Source organism: Cylas formicarius, unplaced genomic scaffold (genome assembly GCF_029955315.1).
Source record: "Cylas formicarius isolate icCylForm1 unplaced genomic scaffold, icCylForm1.1 PGA_scaffold_7__23_contigs__length_41026272, whole genome shotgun sequence".
Taxonomy (NCBI): Eukaryota; Metazoa; Arthropoda; class Insecta; order Coleoptera; family Brentidae; genus Cylas; species Cylas formicarius.
The window spans coordinates 25729461-25750540 of NW_026844352.1; the positions used below are offsets into that span (position 1 = coordinate 25729461).

At 31.7% G+C, this 21080-nt stretch overlaps 1 protein-coding gene across 1 annotated transcript in view; it reads left to right on the forward strand.

Moving 5' to 3' along the window:
* LOC132704491 (uncharacterized) overlaps positions 1–21080 on the forward strand; it is an 85718-nt gene that overhangs the window by 20028 nt on the left and 44610 nt on the right. The window contains exon 2 of the mRNA XM_060674508.1: positions 11014–11289. Coding sequence (XP_060530491.1) covers positions 11166–11289 — 124 coding nt within the window. The 5' untranslated portion in view covers positions 11014–11165. The remainder of the gene's footprint in view (positions 1–11013; positions 11290–21080) is intronic.

The following is a 21080-nucleotide window of genomic DNA, read 5'->3' on the forward strand; positions in this document are numbered from 1 at the left end:
TAGTAATACTAATAATAATAATAGACTAGAATAGAATAGAATAGAATAGCGTTTATTGACCTTTTGTAGCAGTAATACTGGAAAGTAATACAATAATAATAATGACAAATAAAAATAATAATAATATTAATGTGTAGAGGTTAAAAGTAATTAAACTCGTGACTCAAGTGCCGTTTACCGTTTCAATGGCAAAACTAGCATTTACAACATACTTCGCCACGATTTGGATATAAAGTCTTGTTATGCAGATTCGAAGACTACTTAAATGCTCGTTAAAACTAACCAAACGCTCTAAACCGGAACAACTGATGATTAGTAAGTTTGTACTTGAAGGCGCTTTGGATCGCAAATAATCTTCTTCAAACCCACGCATAAACTTCTCAAAGTATACCGCCAGCGGAGTTAAGATTTAATGTTGTATACTTACACGTACAAGATGTATACTGCAAATAATTGCGGATTACATTAAGTAGCAATGCTCAACGAGCTAACTTATAAAATCAATAGATACAAATCTACCGAAAACTCTTTTAGTGAGCAATGAATCTATAACCTAGAAGCTTAGTCTAGCGTACCGTCTCCTATGAGAAAATGGGAGGTATAAACTATGAATATTAGTTTAATTGATCAAGACATGACAAATGGACATGCATATTACGTTGGTGAGTTGTTTCTAAAGCAACTCTTGCAGACAAAAAGCAGTGCATGAGTTCCTTTATCGAGTAAACTTATTAAGAAGGTGGAATCTGATCTGAATAGGGTTTTTTTACGTAGAATCCAGTGTGCATTGCCAGTTTTTTTCATAGACTCATAAATTTTGATATACGAACTAAACTTGTGTTTTATTATAATTTTATTAGGCTTATTATTATACCGGCTGCCTCAATGAAGGCAACGAGGGGAAATGAGGGGATGTTCCTAAAAATTTGAAAAAAAAATTATTAAGTAACTCGGGGAAGAAAAAATTCTGAAAATTGTTTTTGAGGTTCTGAAATTGCTACCAGAAGGCGTAATTTGACACTTGCATTTAATTACATTTTCTAAGAAAACCCGATCCAAATATCAAGCGTGTATATTTTTGGAAAGGTAATTTTAAGTTCTTTTCAATAAGTGAATGATTGGTTGATTTGATGATACATCAACATCATTAACTAACCAAAAGTAGTAATTCGATAAGATATTTCAAATATTTTACGCAAAAATGTTTTCGCATTTGTTATCTCAGCGACACAAATTCCAACTAAAAATTTGTAGTTAGTTTTATAGTAAAAAGTTTGTTGGAGCTCCACAAACTTAAAATATATATTGGCAACAGTAGATAATCTTTGGTACTGTCTTCTATAAAGCAGGATGGCAAAGATGTCGGTAGTGAAACTAATCAAACCTAATATACATCAAATTAAATATAATTTTAAAATTAAGGTAACATGCATAATTTATTGCTGAAGATGCCTCAGCTTCCAAGCCAATGCAAGCTTTTAATTGCATTCGTATAAGCCGAGTTTTGTTCTTCAAAATAACGGGGATCCGCAATCATGGTTGATTTATTTGTTGCTGCTGAAGTACAGTGTGTCTCATTTTTCATGGTTTTGTAATCTAAGGCTACTTCTTTATGAAATGAAAGGGGACACAAACAAAAATGTCATAGCTGTTGAACTTTTGAGTACAGGATGAGGAGAATGAATTTTTAGACACCCTTTGTAGGTTTGATATACGTTTACTTACCGCAAAAGGTGATAACTGGTCTGCAGAGGGATTTTACGTAGGATCCTGTGGCGTAGTCAATTTACTTTTCAAAAGCATAAATTTATACACACTGAACTTGTGTTTTGTTACGTACGTGTTTTAATACTTTTATTAGGATGGGAGATTTTCAAAAATATGTAACATATATGGTGTCCCTTTTCCTAATAAACCTTAGTAGTCAAACAGTTGTGACATTTCTTAACCACTACTTTACATAACATTACAGTAAATTACATTACATTATATTAACTTCATGGTCATGTTAACCCGAAATATGACAATTACGATTAATTGGATATAATAGTGTATGAGTTTATTACGACGCATAATTTTCAATGACTTATATGGTATATATTAATGCATAAGATTACATACACCGGGTGTTTCAGTAAAGGTTACGCTATTGAGAAAATGGATGATCCCAAGAATTTGAAAAAAAAATTAAGAAAGTCTGCGAATACGCATAACCTGAGTTTTGTTTGGTTTTGTTTCTTCAAAGTAACGTAGTTCCGCAATAATTGTTTATTGCTGCTGAAGTAGAGTTCTCGTAGTTTTGTAACCCAAGACCGCTTCTTTATGAAATGAAAGGGGACACAAACAGAAATGTCGTAACTGTTAAACTTTTCAATAAAGGGGAGAAGGTTGAATTTTTACACACCCTTCATAGCTTGAAATACGTTTACTTACCGCAAAAAGTGAAAACAGGTCTGCATAGTAATTTTACGCAAGATCCTGTGGCATAGTCAATTTACTATTCAAAAGCAGAAATTTATACACACTAAACTTGTGTTTTCTTACTGAAACACCCAATACGTCTTTTAATATTTTTATTAGGAAGGGAGATTTTCCTAATAAACTTTAGTAGTCATATAGTTGTGACATTTGTTAACCATTACTTTACATTACATTACAGTAAATTACATTACATTATATTAACTTTATGGTCATGTTAACCCAAAATATGACAATTAAGATTAATTGGATATAATGGAAGTGTGTGAGTTTATTATGACAGATAATTTTTTGCAATAAATTTATGTAAAAAAGTATCAGTATGTTCTGACATGTTTTATACTCGTATTATCCCATAAGATAATATATACCGGGTGTTCCAGTAAGGGCTACACTATGAGAAAACGGATGGTCCCAAAAATTTGAAATAAAAATTAAGTAAATCAGTCGAGAGAAAATGCTGGAAATTGTTTTTGTGGTTCTAAAATGGTCATAAGGCGTAATTGCCATCTTGAAAACCCGCCTGCAAACCTGCAAAATTTTCTTATGTTAATGATGAGCAAATACTGTTTTAAATCTGAGAAAAATTTAAATAATTTTAGATGCTTTTTACTCTATTTTTATAAGGAAAGTGGTGGCTCCAACATTTCCAGAAATAAATGTCGATAACGCCAAAATAGCTAAATGAATTTTAATAAACTTGAAGTCGTTAGGCTTCTTATTATACCTGGTGTCTCAATAAGAGCAACGAGGGGAACGGAGATTTCCTAAAAAATTGAAAAAAAAAATTTGCATGGGCATGGGCAAGAGAAATACTGAAAATTATTTTCGAGGTTCTGAAATTGCTACCTTGAATTTCAAAACCCGTTGTCTGCAAAATTTTCTTATATTAATGATACTTAGAGTGCACACTGTTTTAGAGATACTAAGTAGTAAGAGATTGTCGTACTTCCATTGTCTTTTTTTTTGTTTACACAAAGTTTAGGGCAGGTATATCGCTATCTCTAAAAAGAAAGTGGTGTGCTGTGTTCCAACCGACTTTTAAATGTTTCAATTAATAAATTGAAGGATATGAATATTTTTATATCATTACATCAACAATCTAGTGAAAGCCGCATCTCAATCTATTTTTATTAACCTAGCGCAATACTTATAAATGAATAAATCTATCCGAAGATTATGGAGACTAAACTCTAGAAATGTTGGCTACAGCATTTCGGATACGATCAACCATACTTTCAGGAATAGTAGGGCGAGTTTGATAAATAATATTTTATTCTGCCCCAAAGGTAAAAGTCCAGGATAGTAACGGAAACAAACTGCCCCACCCTATTCAACGGTTTGGATAAGTCTGATTTAAAAAATTCTTAAAAAGTGAAAAGTGGAAACAGAAAACTAAATCACAACCTAGTAATAGTGGGTATGTTATTGTAAAGAACTGACATTAACGAAGACAAGCGACGAACTTTTTATTTCAACAAACAAAATTCAACTTCTTGTGAGTTTTAAATTCTTTTGTTCCTATTTTGTTAGGAAATAGATAAAATCATATCGTTGCAGTATTTTTTTTTCAGTTTTTTTTTTGTGCCATTTTTTTGAGGACGCCATCTGGTGGCAAAGTACTCAATCCCAATCATCTCACTCATAGCGGGTTTCATAGCCTAGGGGAACCCTTTTAATAAATAATAATAAATAAATAATAAGAAGCCTAACGACTTCAAGTTTATTCAAATGCATTAAGCCAATTTGGAGTTATCAACATTTATTTCTGGAAATGTTAGAGCCACCACTTTCCTTCTAGAAATAGAGTAAAAAGCATCTAAAATTATTTAAATTTCTCTCGGATTTAAAACACTGTTTCCTCATCATTAATACAAGAAAATTTTGCAGGTTTGCAGGCGGGTTTTAAATTCAAAATGGCAATTACGCCCTCTGACCATTTTAGAAAGTCAGACTTTCTTTAATTTTTTTTCAAATTCTTGGGATCATCCATTTTCTCAATAACGTAGCCTTTACTGAAACACCAGGTGTATGTAATCTTATGCATTAATATATAACATATAAGCCATTGAAAATTATGCGTCATAATAAACTCATACACCATTATATCCAATTAATCTTAATTGTCATATTTTGGGTTAACATGACCATGAAGTTAATATAATGGTATGTAATTTACTGTAATGTTATGTAAAGTAGTGGTTAACAAATGTCACAACTGTTTGACTACTAAAGTTTATTAGGAAAAGGGACACCATATATGTTACATATTTTTGAAAATCTCCCATCCTAATAAAAGTATTAAAAGGCGTACGTAAGAAAACACAAGTTCAGTGTATATAAATTTATGCTTTTGAAAAGTAAATTGACTACGCCACAGGATCCTACGTAAAATCCCTATGCAGACCAGTTATCACCTTTTGCGGTAAGTAAACGTATATCAAACCTCCAAAGGGTGTCTAAAAATTCAATCTCCTTATCCTGTACTCAAAAGTTCAACAGCTATGACATTTTTGTTTGTGTCCCCTTTCATTTCATAAAGAAGTAGCCTTAGATTACAAAACCATGAAAAATGAGACACACTGTACTTCAGCAGCAACAAATAAATCAACTATGATTCCGGATCTCCGTTATTTTGAAGAACAAAAATCGGCTTATACGAATGAAATTAAAAGCTTGCATTGAGCTTGGAAGCTGAGGCATCCTCAGCAATAAATTATGAATGTTACGTTAATTTTAAAATTAGGTTTCATTTGTAACACCCTGACAACATTCAAACAACATCGCTGTCCATCTTATAGAAAACAGTATCTACTGTTGCAAATTTATGCTTTTAATGTGTGGAGCTCCAACAAACTTTTTAATATAGAACTAACTACAAATAATTAGTTTTTTTAGTCAATATACATTTTCACAGTGGGTATTTAGGTGTAGTGATACCTAAAACCATCACAAACAAAATGTTTTAAATATAATATTGAATTACTACCTTTGGTTAGTTAATAATGTTGAGGTATCATCAAATCATTCATTCACTTATTGAAGAGAACTTAAAATTACCTTTACAAAAATATGCACACTTGATATTTTGCGGGCTTTGGACGTTACGATGATAATATAGAAAACAAATGTTTGTCAAATTGTGACTGCGAATACTTTTTAATTTCATCTTTCAAATGAATTCCGATAAAATCAATACTCGGTGATACCTTTTCAGCAACCACGTGTATATCCCTTATTCTGTTATGGCCTTTCGTGTCGATGTTGAATAATTATTTTGAACAATTGAATTTTTCAAAAATATATAGAGCTTCCCCGAAAAGAGATCCATTTTTCTGTTGATAACTATTAAACTATTAGCTTTAGAAATATTATAATTAAATCATTAAATTGTGCAAATTAGCACCCTTGCTTTATAAATGGTTTCATAGAAACACAAAATTGACCACAGCAAAAAAGTCACCATTACAATTATCATATTGTATTAATGGTGGTGAAAAATCTCTTTTTTACATTCAACAAGAACAACAATTAACGTGTTGTTCCAAAGATTATTTCAATCGGATATATAATGCCGAACACGTGCCAAATCGGGCTTCGAGAAGATTTATTTTTAACAAAAGCCGAGTAGTCGATTCTGCGACAATCTAGCGGAATGTTTGATTTAATTAAAAACGAAAGCTCGCTTTTCCTTTGTGCCTTTTGCGACAAAAGTAAAAACGGAAACTTTTTTAATGGCCGTCTGATATTTTTAGATTTTGGCGGTGCAGTACAATGGTCTATTTCAAGGATGAAATATAGATATAAGCTTATTTTCATTCCATCCAAATATACCGATTAGTTGCTGACAACAGTTTAAGTATAGCGGGTATAAATAATTATTTGTCGAAAAAAAAAAACTGCCATGGTCGAGAGACTCTTCATTGTTTCTGTTTTCATGATTTCGTGACCAGTGTGTCCCAAAAAGTTTTTTGCCTCATTCCACACAAACACTTTTTCAGTCTGGGGTTCTTGAATTGTATCTAATCCAAATTCAGTTATAATGCTTTCAAAACGTTGCGTCAAATATAAGTAAAATAAGAAAATTGTAGTTTTGAGTGATGAGAAAAATATGTTCAAATTGCAAGAGAGAGCAAGGTGTTCTTTACAAATACACATTCATGTTAGATTTCGCGTTTGTCCAGCGCTGCTTTAAATTTTTTTTTGGTCTGTTAAGTTTTTTAATTCTTGAAAAGAAGTTGCATTTTAACCAAATTTATAATAATAAATATGAATTGTTAAAAGTTTAGTTATTAATTAGTAAACACTTGTTTAGAGAAAATAAATATTGAACTCAGGTGGCTTTTACTTGATGAAAATCCATTTAACGAAATAAATAAGAACTAAAAGTTAAGATTTTCACGAACTTATATATTTTTACATGACAATTGTGTCGACAACACTGTGTCTTTATCAAATGTAATATTTACAAACTACCTGCTACTATATATACCGATAAATGACATTAAAACCTTAATTATTGTTATTATGATAATTTAAGTTTAATAATGGAGAGGTATTTAAATCTAATTTATCGTTAAGCAATACATTTGAATGTCCCATTTTGTTAATCTCCATGGCTTCCAATAAATTTAATTTTCTACTTTTTGTGGCTATATATAAAATATCAATTGTCGTCAAAATGTGTTTTTCTGTGTTTAAGTGTGTAGCATAATTAGAGTCTACGCTATTGTTTTTAAACGCTCTTTTATGTTCGTTAATGCGTTTTTTGAAGAATCTACCTGTTTGTCCAATATTAAATTCAAAATAATTTTGGTCTAAACATACTATTAAGCAATCTAATAAATCTTGTTTCAGCAATGGGTTAAACTGTTTCCGAGTGAGGGTGAAATCTACTAAATCTATCACATCCATAGGTGGAATACTCGGAAATAAGTTTTGTACTCTATTTATCCGAAACCTAATACAGAACACGAGAAAAATTTAAAACAATTACATACATAGCAGAACCCAGCGGAAAAGTTTCAAAACATATATGAAAATGTGGTTTAAAAATAGCTTTCAGAATTAACAACACAATAGGAAAAATTAAAAAAAAAACAATAAAATGAAATGTCCAAAATGTCAAAAATCACGTGCCTACAGGTTTGTTTTTTTATTTCATGCTCTTGAAGTTTAAAAAATTCTATATCATTAAAGGAAATGCGTTTATCCATAGCACCCTCAGTATTTTTCAATGAATTCTTATAGTATCTCAATACTTTTAATTAAATATTACAAGTTTACTCGAAAATTAAAACTAACCAAACTCGATAATTTGAATAATGGGGCATTCTGTTCACATACATTTCCGATATCGTGACACTGTTTCAATCGCTTTCGTAATAAAGTTGTATTATATCGTGCCTGTTATGTCATTAATAAGTGACAGGTTAAAAAATATTTCGTTATTTAATTATTATTAATATAATTTTGTGAAATTATTCTCTAACAGCATTTATGGAGGAAAACAGCCAAATTAAACAGGAAATTATGTCAATAAAAGCGTTCGTTTCTAGAGCCATTGTTCTTCTGATGCGCACTTTTTTAAAAGCCTTAAATTTTATAAAATTTATTCCAACTCGGACAGTATCCAATTGTTGTTTTAAATTCGATAGTAGTGCGAATGTAGAACTTTTTAGAATATGATTAGTTAACTTCCTCATTCTCTAAACTTCTAAATCAAATTATTAGCGTAACGTTGGATAATACTACTAAATTATCCGATGACGAATTACGACGAACGAATATAATTACTACAATTTCAAGAATATTCCAAAAATATGTAAATAATATATCACTTCATATTTTGTAGTAGGGAAATAAATTTGTAAAATTATGTAACTGAAATTGAGATTAATTTAATTAAATTAAACGTACAAAGGCGCTTTAGGCAAATATAATTTTCCTAAAGCGCCTTTTCTTAATATAATAATAGTAATAATAAAGGTCTTTATTTGAATTGTAAACAATATAACAATAACAAGTTAAGATTTTGACAAAAAATCGAAATTCAGTCTAAAAATTCCGTCCTGTCTAACCCGAAGAAAGAGAGAGGAAAAAAGAAGTACATAAATTTCCACTTCATGTGGCGTAACTTATATCAATAATAATTTTAAAATTCATTTACTACACAGCTAGAAATTTCTTTAATTTGTTCATAAGTAGTTTTTCGAAAAGTTTAGTTTTTAAACGTTGGTGGTTGCTTAAGTTTATTATTTTATTTGGTAAATTATTTAAACATGAAACAACATTATATGAAAAGGATTGTTTAAAAATTTCAGTTGCATGCATTGGCGTTTCCTTAAATCGTATATTAAGATTATATACGTCACAGCGATAGCTTATTTTGTTACAGAGGTATATAGGAGACTTTTTACCTGGTATTTTTGCATAAAGAACTGTAGAAAAAGAAATATTCTATTTTTCATATGTGGCCAATTAACTCAAATTCTGTCAAAGTTTTAAATCTCAAAAATCAATCAAATCAAATCAATTGTTTGCTTTTTTGTTTCTTTTTGCAGTTATGCAAAGATATTGCCCTCATAGTTATGTTAAAGTTTAATTATATTAAAGTTCTGGAACAATAAAGGGTTATTAATTTGAGTGCCCTATTAGAATTTCTTGAAAAATAATTCTTCTTTTTCTTTTCCATTTTTTGGAAATATTTACGCGACATTTTAAATGGAAATGGACACCATATTAGTACGTTTTCAAAGGTTACGAACAATTCTGGGTGATTTTTGATAACATTTACCCTTCCCTCTTCCGGCAAAAAATAATTTTAATTTTTTTGCAAGAAAACACCGCTTACTGAACTAGTTATTTCGAATTTTTTTAGGAATTAGCCAATACATTTGTTTGAATGACTAATAAGTGAATTTAATGGTAAGTAATACAGGGTGTCCCAAAAATTTACATTTCCAAAAAAAATAGTAACAGTAAAAACGTATTTTGTTTTTAAATGCAATTAATTTATCTAAATAATCTCCATACAAGTAGCAGCAGCAATCGTTTCTTAGGTTAAATAAAAATTATTCCTTCCACCAAGAATGAAAAAACAAGTTTAAAATATCAAGATTTGAATATTTGCATTTGCAGTTTCCACTTTTTGGGTTTTGCTTTATTTAAAACTAAGTAAATAATTTACGAGAAAAATCTTTTTTACCCAGATTTTTAAAATGAGGAACGACCTTTATTCCCTCAAATCTAAGAAACAGTTGGCGATAGGTATAAGGACATCAATGAAGATTTAGTAAATAAATTATTAAGCATCTAAGAAAAATGCCATTTTACTGTTACTATTTTTCTTTGTACATGTAAATTTTTGGGATTTACCATTAAATTTACGTATTAGACATTCAAACAAATATATTAGCTAATCCCTGTGAAATGTTGAAATTACTACCTCACTTACGCAATAGACATTAAACTTTAATAAAGTGACTTTTTTTGAGAAGTAAGGGAAAGGGAGAGGCACTGGAAAATGTTAACAAAAGTTACTCACAATTTTGGGTAAAACCAGAAAACGCAGGACCCTCAACGTGAAGCACCCATTATATTTCTTCTTCTTAGGTGTAGGCAATAAATATTGTTAATATTAATTATACATTGAAGAATTTTTCCAAGGATTAGATATCTAAGATACTTCATAACCAACTCACAGCTCAGAAGTTTGTATATTGATCTGGTTCATGTATTTATAATATGCCATTATGCAGTGACCTAGTTTCATTTGAGACGCTTGTAGGTATTACAAAAACGGATAATCAAAATAAAAAACAAAAAAGATTAGTGCTGAACTTCACTGCTTTGCATTGATAAGAAAAATATATAAAAAAAGTCACAACTGAACATGGTAATGACAAAAAGAAAAAGATATTTCACGGTATGTTCAAAAACATTCACTAACTACATCCACCAGACGATTAGGAACTACTTTTAAAATATCTCTATCCCAAAAAATGTATTTTATATATTTTAAAATTTATCTACCACTGTCGAATATTTTGTACGCACTGTACAGTATAAACAATTGCAGCTAATCCTAAAATGTAAAATTGAAAGTAAGAGAAGTATAGGTAGAAAGAAGAAATCGTAGCTCAGAAGCATCAGAGACTGGCCACACACCAATGGTAGTACACTACCCACAACACAAGCCCTTAATTGGGAAGACTTTGCCATATTGGTCGCCAACTTAGCGAGAGAAGGCACATATGTGGAGGAGGATGTGGAATATTTAATTTTGCCACTGCTGTTTTCATCTTTAATATTTATTATATGTCACCTTCAAACATCTTATAAATCCGGAGTGCAAAATAGACTGGATGCGCAAGTGTATTGATGTTGAGCATCTTGTTGAGTTTTACTTATGTTATTAGGAGCGCACATAATACTTTTACGAAACTTTTCATCAATTAGAAAACTTCCACAATGCTTCCGTGGACTTCGAAATGTTTATTGACTACTTACTGCAGCGGTGTCTCTTTGTTTCAGAACCATCTCCGCTTTATGACAACAATCACTACCACGAAGAATGTCTACGATGTAATTCGTGCGGTCTTAACCTGACGGGCCCAAATCAGAAACGGGCACGGCGTTTCAAGAATCAGATACTCTGCGATCTCCATTTTGCCGACGTGGCCCTTATGGAGTGCAGCGATTTTATGCAGCAACTACGCAGTTTTAAGCCTCAGAGTTTGGGATGCGCAGTAGCGAGGAGGAAAAGCAGCACTACGCTCATATTCCCGTTACCACCGCAGGCGTGCTCTGGTAAGTCTACTACATTTTATTTGCGCATATTTAATATAGATAATTTCGTTTTGAGGACCCTCGACAAAATAAAATTCAATAAAGAATTTCTTTTGCCATTACATTACATTACATTACACGCGCTGTATGCAAATAATGTGCTTTTTCTAGTCCCTTCTTCGGGTGTATCAAAAATACCTTAACCCCTTCCTTAATCTTCTCTCAAATAAATAAATAAATAATAAAATAATGCACAAAGTGCAGAATTCTTGGCAATTCATTTAGACCCTAAACTAAATTGGTGTCACCAGACACACACGGGTTTGGGAGCAATCGTAATGTTTTCGGAGATTTTACCGCACGGTTTGAATTTTAACGTTTGTCAATTCTGATGGTTATCTCAGTGAATGTATTCGTGTTGTTTCAAAAATGTACCCAAAAATTAAGACACAGAAAAATGTTATGTAATATATCCGACCATTTTTAATACTACATGCTATACGCTACTATTAAAGTCAAGTTGACTAGTCGGTTAGTAAAGTGACATTTAAAATTTAAGTCTCCTTCAGAAATTTTACATACCGTTCGCATGAACTTTAGTGGTTTTTACAGTTGTTACAATTGCAAATATCTATTTCTCATCCATGCTTTTTCTTGTTATACGATTTGAAAAGTTTAATCCTCTTAAAAAATCTCTCTTTGGATGATTTTTCTTCCAATTACAGTCTTTTTCATTAAATAAACTATTCGATGATTAATTGCAAAAATTAAATAAACAACACAACGTTTTAAAATTGTGTTAATTTCGTTGTTTACATGACATATCCAATAATACATCTAGCTCTGTCTAATGTACACAGTTTAAAAGAGGCAACAATAGCAGCACCGATCGGAACGATAAACGAATAGGTTTAAGGCAACTAGTAAATATTTTGTTTCAATGGACGAAAGTTAGTGATCCGATAATTTGTTATAATTTTCAACTTGTTAAAAAAATATATAGTCTGCAACACGTTTGGTAAACTCTTTATTTCACTCGTTTATTAAGCACTCGCTTCGCTGCGCTCCGCTCGTGCCAAATAAACTCGTGACTCAAATGCCGTTTACTGCAAAAAAAAAGATAAATATTAAATACAATTTTGATCATAATAATTAATTTAGGTTGTAATTTTTAGTTCTTTAAAAATGAAGCACTCTTATAATCAGATTCTATTTAGCATAACAAATTCTGGCAATTTTTTTATTTGTCGTAATATTGGCGTTGGAAGGTTTTCAGAGAAAAAGAATACCTCTTGGTAGCTCTAAAACAAATGCGTAATCCGTGATCTCATAATTGAATTTGTTTCGGAAATTGAATTGTTGATTCCAATTTATCATATCTATTTCAAATATTATCAGTATCTAATACTTAAAGGTAAATATGTTAATTTTTTTCATTGTTATATCTTCTATCAATTCTACTTTACTTACACAAACTTCTAATATAATTAAGACAATAAGACATTTTACTTCCGGCTCGTTAGTAAAACAGAAAGTTGGATTAATAATCCGATGAAATTTTATTGCAGACTAAAGTTTTGTCTTAAGTAGTTTTATTGCCACTCGTAAAGTTTCCTTAACAATTTCACTCTACGGTATTTAGCTGCAGGGAATTGGGTCAATAGAATTCTAATTGTACATATTCAAGTTAGAAGAATAAAAATTCCAAAACGGTAGTAGCACTCCTTCAAATAATAAAAGTTGTTTTTCTTTTAGAGCACATGAAATGAAATAAATCAGCACCATATACTTTTTTTGATCAATGATTAACTTCTAATACTATCTACAGCACATGTTGGTTTATCCCACTTATAGAGTAAGGTCGGATATATCGTACCAATTTTTAGTTTTTCCAGCCCTGCGCTCAAAGATGAAATGATTTATTAAAAACCACAAACTGGCAAAACAGAATACATATTTTCTTAGCTTTGAGACATTTTTAATATCTGGTATATTTTGAAAAAATACTGCCGTAAAAATGGCGCATTCAAACTTATTGACGATCTGGCGGCGACCATGCTGATTGGTGAATGACGCAAGGTAATTTATTCAAAACTAGATTTTAAAAGTGTTCCATGCGCATGTTGAATCGACCTTTTCTTTTTTTTTTCATAGTTGCTTTATAAGTTCTTGTTTTATCGACATAGGCAGGGCCTCTATATCTTTAGCTACTATGGTGGTGGTACGATATACTAGAAGGTACGATATACGCTAGCTTACCCTACGCGACACTCAAGCCAAAAATGTATTTAAATTTATAAAAAAAAATAGAAACACAAACCAAGAGCATTAATAAATCCTCTATTGTAAAATGCGTTTAAATTTTATTTGAAACAGGACTTGGCCGAATGATCCTAGCAGTCGTGGTCAACAGAAGTAAAAGAAGAATGAAACAGGACCGTATTAATAATTTATAACTGCATTAGTTATTTTTAAATCGTACTTTCAAAAATGATCCTTTCCTTGCTATTTAAACAACTATTTAAAAAAGGTTAACAAGGGCAACGATAAGTGTTTCGGTATAATAAAAATATATATTTCTTCTTTAATATAAAAATATGCCCAATAAAAGCTATATCGTTAATCTGTGAACGCGAGGTAAAGAAATAAACGGAGGGTACTCGGCTTTATTGGATTGTCTCTCGAGGTAAGGTTATTTTCTTTAGCAGATGGGACCCGCAGATTGGGGGAAAATATTGCGGCACAGAGAAAAAAATTATTAAATACGAGACCCGCAAAAATAGATATCAAACGTGATTAATCACTTTTTATATAGACTTTAATTTTGCCATTAAATTTATTGGAAATAACGAATATCACTTAAATAATCATGATTCTAATTATCGAGTCTTAAAAATACCACTGAGCCGTTTCACTTCAATAAAATTTGTTTTGTCCGTAACATACATAGAATTATTTAATATTTATTTTATGAATTAGTGGACATTATTCTGGAATTTAACTTGAATACAGTGAAATATATCGAGGAAGAGTAGATAAAAGTATCAAAGAAACAACGTTAATATGTTCACTTGAAGTACGTCTGGTAGGGTTGTCGATAAAGGGAGAAATGGACCTTTTCAATTAAAGTGAGGCTTTAAAAGCTCTTCGTGTGAAAGCGCTTTGAGTCACGTTGCCGGAAGTGGTTGAGTAAACGCCCAACCCCGTCCTTATGTTTTAAATTTGTGTGCTTTAATACTACGATGGCACTTTTTCGATTTGTCAGTCAGAAACATTCAATGTTGGTCAAAATAAACAAAACGTCAAAAAGAGTTAACTAGATCTCAAGCTAAATGACACCGTTGTGATACAAATGCGAGGAGATTTTTTGCAATAGAAGAGGACGACTAGTTATTCGGAACTCTTGTGTTTGCCTTGGTCATTTATATACAGAGTGTCCCGAAATTAGACGTCAATATTTTTACCACGTATTCTGTGGCCCAAAATAAGGATAAACGTTAGGGTCCAAAACGTTTTAGTTTTTAACATACCCTGTATGTGAAATTTGAAATTTTCGTAAATATTTTTAAATAAAATTTGGTACAGTAAATAAACTTTTTATTTAACGAACTAAAACTTTGTATTGAATTGTCTTCAGGGGTGGGTAACACAGGGGAGGCGTGGGACAAATTTGCCCCAAATTTTTTGTTTTTCGAATTTTCGTAATTTCGACTGCAGAATTTGACAATCTAAAGTTTTCTACGTAAGTAAGATACCCTTGTCGCGCCTCCCTAGAACACACCGTTTTCGAGAAAAATGATTTTGAAAATTTTATTTCAAATTAATTTTTTTTATTTTAATGCTTACAAATGAGGAGCAGATAATCATCAGTAAGCCTTGGAAGTTAATGACGCGTTTCATTTGTTTGTGTTGCTGGGTAAATAAAAATTGAATGTCAATTATTCGACAGCTTTCAATTTTGTTCATTGTTGGTAAAAATTAGTTTTTACTTGGATTGTTCCTATAACAATTATTATCGAAAGACAAATGAAACAATGAACTGCAAAGCTAATTCTTCTAATAAAAATTATAGATTTTACATTTTAAAGAAGGTGCTCAAAAAGGTTGCCTTGCTCACGAAGGCAAAGTGGGGCTCTACGGCTAATCGCACGTGAAACTTCGAAATGGGTTTGTCGAATTTGATTTCCTGCCAAACGTATCCTTTCGCGCAACACCTCCTCGCTGTCGACTTCTGTTGCATATACTATATTTCATATGACCTCAAAAATATTAATCTAATGGAATCAAATCCGGGGAACGAGGTGGCCACAGAATAAGACCACCTCTTTCAATCCATCTACCCCGGATGCGCTTGTTCAGCCAGTTTCAATCATTTACACTGTAATGAACTGGTGCTCCGTCTTGCTGAAAATGCAATGGAAGATCGTCTAAAATATTGTCAGGATGAGTGTCTAAAAAGGTAAGGTACTCATTTGCGTTAAGCCTTGCTGAAATTTCAATCGGACCGAAAAGTATGCTAATATCCCCGCCAATACATTAACAGAAAATCTATTTGGAAAATTTCCACGTCACACAACCCGAGGATTTTCCTGCGAATAGAAATGGTGATTGTGAATATTAAAAACACAACTCCCTCCCTCCCAAAAAGTCCTGGGATCTAAGGGCTTGGACACGCTGGTAATGATAGGGATGAAAACCTTGCATTCCTAACATTCTACCAACCTAAAAAACAAATTGGCATTTTTTTAAGACAGTTAAAAAAAAATACCTTCAAGACTAAATTCCACCTAATCATCGCGGAGCGATGTGGTGCGTCGCGTCACCGTCGTGTCGGTCGCGGCGGTTTAAAAACACGTTAATTTAATTACCCGCAAAACGTTAAAAAGTTATGACCCAACAAGAGTGAGTGATTTTTGAAAAGATAGGTTAGGTTATTTTTACTACTCATTCAAAAATGTCTCCCCGAAATCTTGGACCCGCCCTGAATTAATTGTAAAATAAAAGAAAAATGATACTACTTACTATTGATCGAGGTATTCCCGAGAGTCTCGAAACAGTTCGGGGCAAATTTTTCCCATGCCTTCGCTGTGTTACCCAAGACAATCCAATACTAAGTTTTAGTTAGTTAAATATACCCTAAAAAGTTAAGTAACTGTACCAAATTTTATTTAAAAATATTTACGTGTTTAGAAAATTTCAAATTTAACACCCTGCATGTTAAAAACTAAGACGTTTTGGACCCTAGTTTATATGAACTTTTATCCTTATTTTGGATCACAGAATACATGAGAGGATGAGGTAATCTCGTTCCTAATTACTTCACTTGCAGATATAATTCTTATTAGAATTATTTACATATTATTATTCGATATTACTTCTTGGTCAGAAAATGGAAATATGAAGAATGAAGAATCTGGTACTTATCTAAGCAAATACTATTACTATCTGAGGCGCATTCGTTTTTACCGCCCTACGTGGCTCCACCCTGCTCTAGGAGTACACGAAGGAAGCCTCCTAAACCTACAAAACAAATAAGAAAGGTTTAGGGCAAGTGCAAACACACACACACACACACAGAGAGAGAGAGAGAGAGAGAGAGAGAGAGAGAGAGAGAGAGAGAGAGAGAGAGAGAGAGAGAGAGAGAGAGAGAGAGATTATGTTAGGTTGAATTTATGGAAAGCTGTTAACTTAAGTAGTTCAAGAATGAAAAAAAAACAATCCGATTAGGTTAGCCTAGCCACGAAAGTTATGGAATATGTTGATGAAACAGCAGCAATAGAACATATCCATACCATTAAAATTATAAAAATAACGTCATGTAAAATAAGAATAAACCGTTTCCATCAAAGGCTTTGGCGAGGGAAGAACAAATACCAGAATATAAATAGAATATAAATAACTAAACTATTTACAAACAAGTATATATGGTAGAACGGTGCATATAAATCACGCGAGTCCTAATTTCAAGCGAAGTAAGTCTCCTCAAATCCTTATTTATACACCTTCCAAAATCCAAAATATGCTACCATAAGAATTAAAAGAAAAAGCATTCTATAAAATAAGAAACAAAATACCCCACTATCTTAGTAAGTTAAAAAAATTACCTGCTCCTCTGAGTACATTATTATATGTCGGCTTCACTTTATTTATCATGTCGTTATTGATTATACTATCTTTAATCGCTAATTGTTACTATCCTAGGTCCTAGATATATAAGTTTTATTATATATTCAACTTGTTAACTTGTATTTGGATAGGAAAATGTTAAATGTAAACTGAATAAAAGAATTTTAAAAAATGTTTCATCAGAAAAAAAGTAATAATTCCCTACGTACTTGAGCATAATTTTTTGTTACTACCGACTAGTTTTGGTAAATCAATATTGGAATTTTGAAATTCTGGTTTTTATTTGCCGAAAATAAGTTCTTTATTATTACGAAATTGGTTCGCATTCGACAAACACAGCCTATTGATGTCAAGCTTTGTCAAAACAATATCAGTCAACTTTAAAGTGTCGCGTGGATTCGCAATTTTCCACCAATTTATCGGCAGAATTACCATTTTGGCGAAAATAATACGGACGGCCAAAGCCAATAATATCATCGTTCATGTAATATTAAACGAACATTAGAATTATAAATATGATCTATAATGGTTCATTGTTGGTATTGATTTTGCGTTGTTTATCAACAGATCTAAATATACGATACACATGCAATTGTTCCGTGTGTTATGATACTTGACACTCATGTTCAGCTTCCATTTTAGCTGCGTTAATAGCAAACTTAATTAAAACAACGCCAGGCGCTTGTGCGCGTATTAAAATATTATAGGTTCACTTTACATTTAATTACATTTTAAGTAATTACGTTGTTTAGGTAGCATAGTTTTATACCATGTATCGTCTGTTTGTTTTTCATATCACAATTTGTAACATTCACTTAACAATTTTCATTATCCACCAAAACAAAAAACATTGACGCTACCAGCTCACCTGTGCCGAAGCGCAAGTGTGTATAGTTGGGCCACTCTAAGTTTGAACACTAAGCTGTGTTTGTTCGTTTGGTGTTCTACCTTACAGTGACCGGACTTTACACCACACCATCTCTAGGAGTGAATCACGTAAAGAGGAAATCTACGAAGTTTTCAAAGAGGACAAAAGACGCAGTTGCGTTCGAACTAACTTTGAACTTAGAAAACATCGTATTAATTGATGAATCTGGGAGAATGCGACTATGAAGAGAAACGCATTTGACTATTAGCGGATTCATTTTTATAAGGTAATCACTGCGTTTTTGGTTTTGCAGTATTGTATAATTTACCGGCACATAAAATGATGCAAATCGCACAAAAATATATGTAAATTATTAATAGCAATTTCATTGAACTCATAATAGAACATGAACGAAAAAACAAAATATAGAGTTAAGGCGGACATAAAGTATAAGGTATAAAAAAGTGCTTATGTATGTCCTAAAAGGATCTCTTTTTTGAGAATCTGTCTTTTTTTAACATAAACAAATTCTGTAGGAAACATACAGAAGTGCAAAAGAGAGTTTGACTTTTTCAGATAAATAAAAATATAAAGCTACGAACTTGTTTACGTTAACAACTATTGAATTTTATTATTAAAGATCATTGAAAAAAACTGTTGAATATTACGTAATGCTTTTTGAGCTCATTTTTATAATTTATATTCTATTATCCGGAGAAGCACTAATTTATACCTGATTATTACGTATTTGTATGTATTTATAATTTTTTTACCTTATATCAACATATTACATGCTTAGTGTCAAACTTGCAACTAATAAAAATAGACTGTTTTTTCACCACATCATTCCAATATCTCCATCTCCTCATAGCACAGACAAACAGAAAGAAAACATAACCGAGCTGTTGCTTTATACGTGATTATCTATTTTCATCAATCAATCCCAAAGGTAAGCTTTTCTGTACTTGTTCAAAAGTGCACCTACCGCATGCATGGCGATTGTAAACTGTACTAATTTCAATTGAAAATCGCGTCAGGTGAATTAGAACCAACCAACACTACACATATTGTATAAAAATGATTATAAGATACAAAACAAAATATTATATATATTGGGAATACCTCAATTTTAATTCTAAAGTGACATTTTAACATTGCGCAACGTTGTAACAAAATGATTATTACGTAAACAAAAAAAATATATAAACCCAATCATAAATAAAAAAAAACTGGTAGAAAAACACGTCTTATATTGTTTCGAGTAGACCATAACCTGTATTAGATACATACAAATTAAATTGTTTTATTTGTTTTCTTATTTTTTATATGATTATGTTTTATCCTATGCTTCTAATAATTTTTTTCTACTACTACTCTAAAATAGCCAATTATGCCCTGATCACGCATACGTAAGGATTAGTTCAATACGTTCCACTTCGGGCGTTTACGGTACTTTAGTCACTGGTTTGGCAGCAATATGAGCTATCCGGTTGATTTTAAACATTTTACATTTGTTAGTTCTGATGGTCACGTCACATATCATTCAGTAAGTATAAAATATCTTAATTTATGACGGAAGTTTTCCATGTATCGATAGGGTATTCAAGAAAGAGGACGATTACGTTAGCAATGATACTCAGCGCGTTATTATGGCATTTGCTGGTGTCATCATTATGACGTAGTGATCTTCTTCCCTACATTTCAGTATAGTATAATTATTGAACAAAAGAATAAATATTAACAACGAACAATAAAAACTGACAGGAACTAGTTATTGACTTTTTCTTTTCTTTTTTTTTTACGTATTGATTCGAATTGTTTTTGAAGCGCGAGCATTGAAGTGAGATCTTGGCGAAACGTCTGCAGGATTCCAGTAGGAGTTCAACCAGCGAAAAAAACGTCGAACGAAAAAAACGTCCCTTAAAAAATAAAGTAAAGAAAAGAATAAGGTAAAGATAGATCAGATAAGAAACAAAGCTAAATGTTAAATGTTAAAAAACTCAAACCAGAGTGATTCTAAGCAACAAAATGATAATTCTAAGAATATATGGGTTAACAGCGGAGATCCTAGTTCTCAGACGAATTTTTTTCGCACGGATATTGTTAGAGAGGCGAGCGTTATCTTGAAAATTTTAAGGAGTTTTTAAAGAATCCTTTAATATGTCCTCTCAATAAAGGCAAAGATCCAGCTCAAATACTTCATGGACAGAAAATGAAAAAGGCCAATATAGAATGTAGTTCAGGTTCTATTAAAAATGTACTTGTATTGGAATGGACTAGTTCAAACACCATGGAATGCCTCTTAAACGAAAAACTTAATGCGCTTGAGAGAGAGAGAGACAGAAAACTCCAGAATAATCCTATAAAAATTAAAGGAAAACCTTAAATCCTCCGATATGACAAATAATTTTAGGGGAGTGAAGCCCTTACCTAGTGGAAGTGTTTTAATAGAATATCATAATCATAATCAAGAAGACCAATCAAATAAAAGACTTGCAATAAAAACATGGAAGTGAAACATATTGGCACCTCGTAGCCAATTGTAATGCAGGTATTTTTAAAGAACATACACCTAGATCATTGGTGGAAGAACGTAATATGGACAATCCTAAAATATTACGTACTTCTGGAGAAAATGTGCGGGATCAGCTACGAAACAAGACCAAAGAAAATTGGATTTTTCAAATTTCAACATCCCTGTTGAAATGGTTGATTGGACTCTATTATAAGCACTGTTTGTTGAGTGGGTAGCAATTGTTGTCACAAATGTGGAATTGTGCAGTGTACTTATAATACCTTAGAATGTCCTAACTGTAAA